The 5,139-nt window shown below is 59.8% G+C and overlaps 1 protein-coding gene and 3 non-coding genes across 11 annotated transcripts in view; all 4 read left to right on the plus strand.

Annotated features, from left to right (window-relative positions):
- The window catches only part of Prrc2b (proline rich coiled-coil 2B), a 45,645-nt gene that overhangs the window by 33,059 nt on the left and 7,447 nt on the right, over positions 1 to 5,139 (plus strand). For all 8 annotated transcript variants that reach the window (XM_010627379.2, XM_019207916.1, XM_019207917.1 and 5 more), the window contains 6 exons: positions 327 to 413; positions 1,462 to 1,566; positions 1,686 to 1,878; positions 2,607 to 2,704; positions 3,509 to 3,636; positions 3,959 to 4,199. In XM_010627379.2, coding sequence (XP_010625681.1) covers positions 327 to 413; positions 1,462 to 1,566; positions 1,686 to 1,878; positions 2,607 to 2,704; positions 3,509 to 3,636; positions 3,959 to 4,199 — 852 coding nt within the window. The remainder of the gene's footprint in view (positions 1 to 326; positions 414 to 1,461; positions 1,567 to 1,685; positions 1,879 to 2,606; positions 2,705 to 3,508; positions 3,637 to 3,958; positions 4,200 to 5,139) is intronic.
- LOC117284411 lies at positions 1,016 to 1,101 on the plus strand. Its single transcript, XR_004515481.1, has one exon. It is a non-coding gene; the product is annotated as a small nucleolar RNA SNORD62 (small nucleolar RNA).
- On the plus strand, positions 2,317 to 2,400 carry LOC117284412. The gene has a single exon (XR_004515482.1). It is a non-coding gene; the product is annotated as a small nucleolar RNA SNORD62 (small nucleolar RNA).
- LOC117284413 lies at positions 4,742 to 4,821 on the plus strand. Its single transcript, XR_004515483.1, has one exon. It is a non-coding gene; the product is annotated as a small nucleolar RNA SNORD62 (small nucleolar RNA).

Genomic DNA, 5,139 nt, shown 5'->3' on the forward strand with positions numbered 1-5,139 from the left:
TTTTTTTTTTTTTTTTTTCTTGGTACTTGGAACGTTGGGCCTAGACAGATGTGGTTCTGTTTCTAGGAAAGTTGGGAGCTGAGTACTTTATGGGAAGTGTTGGCATGTAGTCTGGGAGGGGCAGATGCCCCTATACAGCCTAGGGTTGGCCAGCCCTGGGCGAGGCCGGGAGTGAGGAATCAGGGTGGCTTCCTTGTGTACACTCATCTTGCTGGTGGACGGCTTCGTGGGTGTGTGGAGGTGCCGAGGTGTGGGTCATTCATGCTCACCTCTGTCTCGGGGAAGGTAAGCTGGGAGGATTACAGTGGCTCCATGTCCCTATTCAGGACTCCGACTTCAGCTTGCCGCCTGGTTCTGCGTCTGGACCTGCGGGGAATCCGGTAGTGAAGCTTCAGGACGCCTTGGCTAGTAATGTAAGTCTGCACTTCCTCTGCCCCGCCGCTGTCCACCCACCCACAGCGCCTGCTGTCTCGGCTCAGGGCTCCCTGGGTTGGGGTCACGACTGTGTTTGTAACCATGCCTAGGAGTAGGGACCTGCTGGTCGAGTGATGTCATTACAAGGTCTGGGACGCTTTCATGTCTCTCTGTGCCAGGCATGGCCAAGACCTGTGCAGGCTTCCGTTGGCCAGTGGGGGGCGGGGATAAAGCAGGAAAGACCCTGAGTGCCATCTTCCCAGGGTGCCTGCAGTCTGGCTGAGCGCTGTGATCCAGGAGCCCTCCTGTCTCTCTGCCTGCTTGAGGCCACAGCTAGGCAGTGCGGTGACATTTCCACAACGCGCCTGTGTCCTTGCCTGGTGGGTGGGTGCTGGGCAGAGCTGCTGAGGAGTGAGGCTCGCTGGGCAGCACCGCTCAGGTTTCAGGGAATATTACTCCCGCAGCACGGTGCTAGGCTTTGCGTGAGAACGAGTTCTGTGATCACCAGGGTTCCCTACTCTGAGGCTTCTGTGTCCTGTGGCAGTGATAGCATCGTTGTCCGTGCTGTCACCACCCTTCTTACCGAGGGTCAGGGCCCAGGTCTCGGTGATGGAATCCCAATAGATCCTTCTGACCCTCCACTGTGGACTCAAAAGCAGGGAGATGAAGAGGACTGTGACTGAGAGACCGGGCCGCCCTCACCATAGCCTTCTGAGAGTTGTCACGTTCTCCTGCTCTCTGGTCCTGCCACAGGGTCCAGCACTGCATTTCCCGCCTGTGGATCAGTGCCCTCTTTCTCAGTTTCCTGAGGGGCCTTGTAGCAGGCAGACTTTCCCTGGCTGGCCCTGGGCACCTCTGAGCCGGAAAGCACAGTCCACTTTCATGTTGCTTAGAGGTGCCTGCCTGTGGGGGCTGCTGAGCAGGGCTGTCTGGGGGGCATCAGTATGGTCACGGGTGTGGCAGCCAGGCCTGCAGAACCTGGACAGGTCACCTGGTCCCCTCGGTTCCGTCTGCGTCTTCCACAGTGTCCTTTCTCCCCATCTCCAGGCAGGGTTAACACAGAGCATTCCCATCCTCCGGCGGGATCATCACATCCAGAGGGCCATCGGCCTGTCCCCGATGTCCTTCCCCACCGCTGACCTCACGCTGAAGGTAACTGGGCCCTGAGCTGGGTGAAGGGGCAGAGGGAGGAGCTCCTGTGCCCGGCTCAGCCTGCCAGGGTCCCCCTGCGCCTGGCGGCCTTGGCACCCTTCCCTCCCTCTCTCCCGAAGATGGAGTCTGCGCGCAAGGCGTGGGAGAACTCGCCCAGTTTGCCGGACCAGAGCTCCCCAGGAGGAGCGGGATCGGGCATCCAGCCTCCATCCTCAGTGGGCGCCTCCAGCGGAGTAAACTACAGCTCCTTCGGGGGAGTGTCCATGCCACCCATGCCTGTGGCCTCTGTAGCGCCTTCCGCTTCGATGCCAGGTAGCACATCCTGAGCCAGGCTGGGGGGCCTTCTCCATTCAGAATCTAACAGCCTTGACTTCTGGAGCGTGTGGGAGGACACGCTTGTATTAAGCTGACGGTCACAGCCTCCTGTGTGCTGTAGATAAGGTGCACCCCAAGCTGCCCGGTGTGGGGCGTAGCAAGGCCCTCCCACCTAACGGCAAGGGCAGTGGCCTGGAGTCAGCCAGTCAGCCCCAAGGCTGTGCCACCCCTGGCAGTGAGCAGCTCACCAGGCTGCAGCTTGCTCCTCTAAAGTGGCCAGTGACAGTGCTGCGTGCAATGCACACCCGTGCCGCTGGGACTCACCTGGAAGGTGCCCTCCAGCAGTGGTAGCCACTTTAGCTCTTGTCACCATCCTTGTTGCAGTGTCAGTACCCCAAGGAAGTGTGCAGGGGTATGGAGGGCCGGCTACCAGGGTCTCAGTGATGTGGTTCCTACAGATCCTTCTGACCCTGCACTTGGGCTCAGTAGCGGGGAGTGAGGTGGACCGTGCCTGAGACACCAGGCCACCCTCCGGGAGTAAATGGCTGAAGTTGGAGGCGAAGGATAAGTGGGGGCGGGAGGGTGGGGGTGCACCACGGCACCGACCAGGGCAGCCCCGCTCCCTCTGCTCTCACCCGCGAGTCCCGGGGCAGGTGGACAGTGCTCTCAGGGGACGGGACAGCAGCCCACCTTGACCCCTTTCTGCCTTCTCCGGGTCATTCCAGGCAGCCACCTCCCACCTCTGTACCTGGACGGCCATGTGTTTGCAAGTCAGCCCCGGCTGGTCCCTCAGACCATACCTCAGCAGCAGAGCTACCAGCAGGTGAGGATGGGGGCCCAGGGCGGTCCCTTCTTGCTTCCTGCATTCTTTCCACATGATGCCCGACACCGGCACATCACAGCCAGAGGGCGCTGCTTGAATGAGTAAGCCAGGGACAGGGAAGAGGAGACTGAATGAATGCTGGAGGCCCCATACTTTTCCCTCCGAGTCCTTCCTCCGGGGGGCTAGCTGGGAAATTAGCTGAATTGGAGTTTTCCCTGGTGATCAGGTGGTCTGATGGAGAGAGGAAGGGGCCTGGACCCCAGGTACGGACGTGTTAGAGACAGGTGGTGGTAGAAACGCAGGTGTCCGGTATTGTGCAGGGTGGGCATACTCGCCGCCTGTGCTGCCAGGGGTGGTGACCTTTGCAGTCTCCCCTGAAAGCTGATGTCCATCAGTTCTTGCCCCTGTACCCACACACCCTGAGCAGAAGGCTGCCCGGAGGATTTGCTCCCAGTGCAGACTTGGGGTTTGGACAGAGCCTGTGGCCCTCACCTCTTTAAGACATTCTTAATTAGTGTTTTTACCTGAGACTTCATTGATCTTTATATAACTGGCTCATGCCGCCTGTAAGTTTTATTCAGCATTTTTCTGAAACACCATATTTCATCTCCATCAGTACGTGTAGCCAGAATTCCCTCTCACTGCTGTTTGAAGTTGCAGAGTGGGATACATGTTGGCCTGGGGTTGCTCCCCGATTTCACTGTTGGCTTTACCCCAGGAGCGAGGGGGTCTAGGCAGGACTCGCTGGGCCGTGCCCTAGGGCAGCGTCCCAGCCACTGCTCAGCCCCTGGCTTCTGTTCACAGGCTGCCGCTGCCCAGCAGATCCCGATCTCCCTTCACACGTCTCTGCAGGCCCAGGCTCAGCTTGGGCTGAGGGGCGGGCTGCCTGTCTCCCAGTCCCAGGAGATCTTTAGCTCCTTGCAGCCCTTCAGGTGAGCGCGTGAAGATTAGAGCATGGCCAGAGCTTTGGACTGTCCTGGTTTGGGCCTGGGACTCGCCTCCTGTGGCCTGCTCCTGCAGTGCACCCAGGGCCCTGGGCTTTGGGCATCCTTCTGTCTTCCTGTGCCTGGCACAGTGTGGCTATGTCCCTTGTTTCTCTGACCAGCAGTGTCAGGTCCCCCAGCCCCGCTAGGTGGCGCTAGGGGGGGGAGTGGGGACCTGCATTCTACTACCCAAGCCTTCGGGATCTTGGTGGTTGCTGGCATTGGGGGTGGGGGCACATCCACCTGACGCGGTGTCCGTGTGCTTCTGCAGGTCTCAGGTGTACATGCACCCCAGCCTGTCACCACCCAGCACCATGATCTTGTCTGGGGGTACAGCCTTGAAGCCTCCATATACAGCGTTCCCGGGCATGCAGCCCCTAGAGATGGTGAAGCCCCAGTCTGGCTCCCCCTACCAGCCCATGAGCGGAAACCAGGCCTTGGTCTACGACGGCCAGCTCGGCCAGGCTGCCGGGCTGGGTGCTTCCCAGATGCTGGACTCCCAGCTGCCACAGGTCAGGAGTCAGCCACCCTTGCTTTCCAGCAGCAGGCTCCTTCCTGTGACTAGCTCTGTTCCCGTCCTCCCTCGTGTGTGTGCTGACGCAGCCCTTGTAACCCTGTGACAGTCTGAGCTGCTAGACCTCAGCCTCTTCACCTGAGAGCTCTCCCCAGTTGGAGGCCACTTCCTCTCTCCCCCATGCTGTGGTTGGGTGGATAGGGGTCAGTATCTGTCTTTTCTCCCCGAATCCGCACCAAAGACTGCCCCGCTCACGCTGCCAAAGCCCATGTTTGAGTAGAAGTCCTCTCCTGTCCACTGTGCCCCTCTGCGGTCCTCAAGTTTGTCGTTATCAGTAGCTGTGCGTCTTCACCTTACCACATGCACGATCTTCCGTGGGTTCCCTGGGCTCTGCCACGCCCCACCCCTGCCCCATGCTCCCTCCCAGGCCCCCTGTGGGCCTGCGGTACAACAGCAGCCAGGGCAGCCCTTCCGGTCGGGCCACACAAAGCCAGTGCCACGGCCGCAGGGGTGCTCTGAGCTGGGGCCGTGGCGCCACGTGCTCAGTGATGTGGTCCCAGCGTATCCTTCCGACCCTCTGTGGACTCAACAGTGGGAAGATGCGGAGGACTGTGGCCTGCCTGGCCCGTTCTGGCTTTAGGCCTGCACACACCGCTGTTCTACCTGAGCATACTTCCAAATGCCCCTCGAGCTCTCGCTGGGGCTTGTTTCCCCCTCCCAGTCCTAGAGAGTTGTGTATGCTAATCCGACTTTTGTTTTACTCAGGATCCTCCTATCTTCTGGGACTTAGTTTGGCTGTTACTTTTTTGCCTACTACTTCTTATTTCCTGGCTGGCCTAGCTCATCCTTGCCTTCCCAGCCCCAGGCAGCCCATGAGGGAGGCGCGTGCGCACACACACACACACACACACACACACACACGGACCGAGTGCCTTGCG

The sequence above is a fragment of the Fukomys damarensis genome, unplaced genomic scaffold (assembly GCF_012274545.1).
Source record: "Fukomys damarensis isolate Sample0158 unplaced genomic scaffold, DMR_v1.0_HiC HiC_scaffold_36, whole genome shotgun sequence".
In the NCBI taxonomy this organism is placed as follows: domain Eukaryota; kingdom Metazoa; phylum Chordata; class Mammalia; order Rodentia; family Bathyergidae; genus Fukomys; species Fukomys damarensis.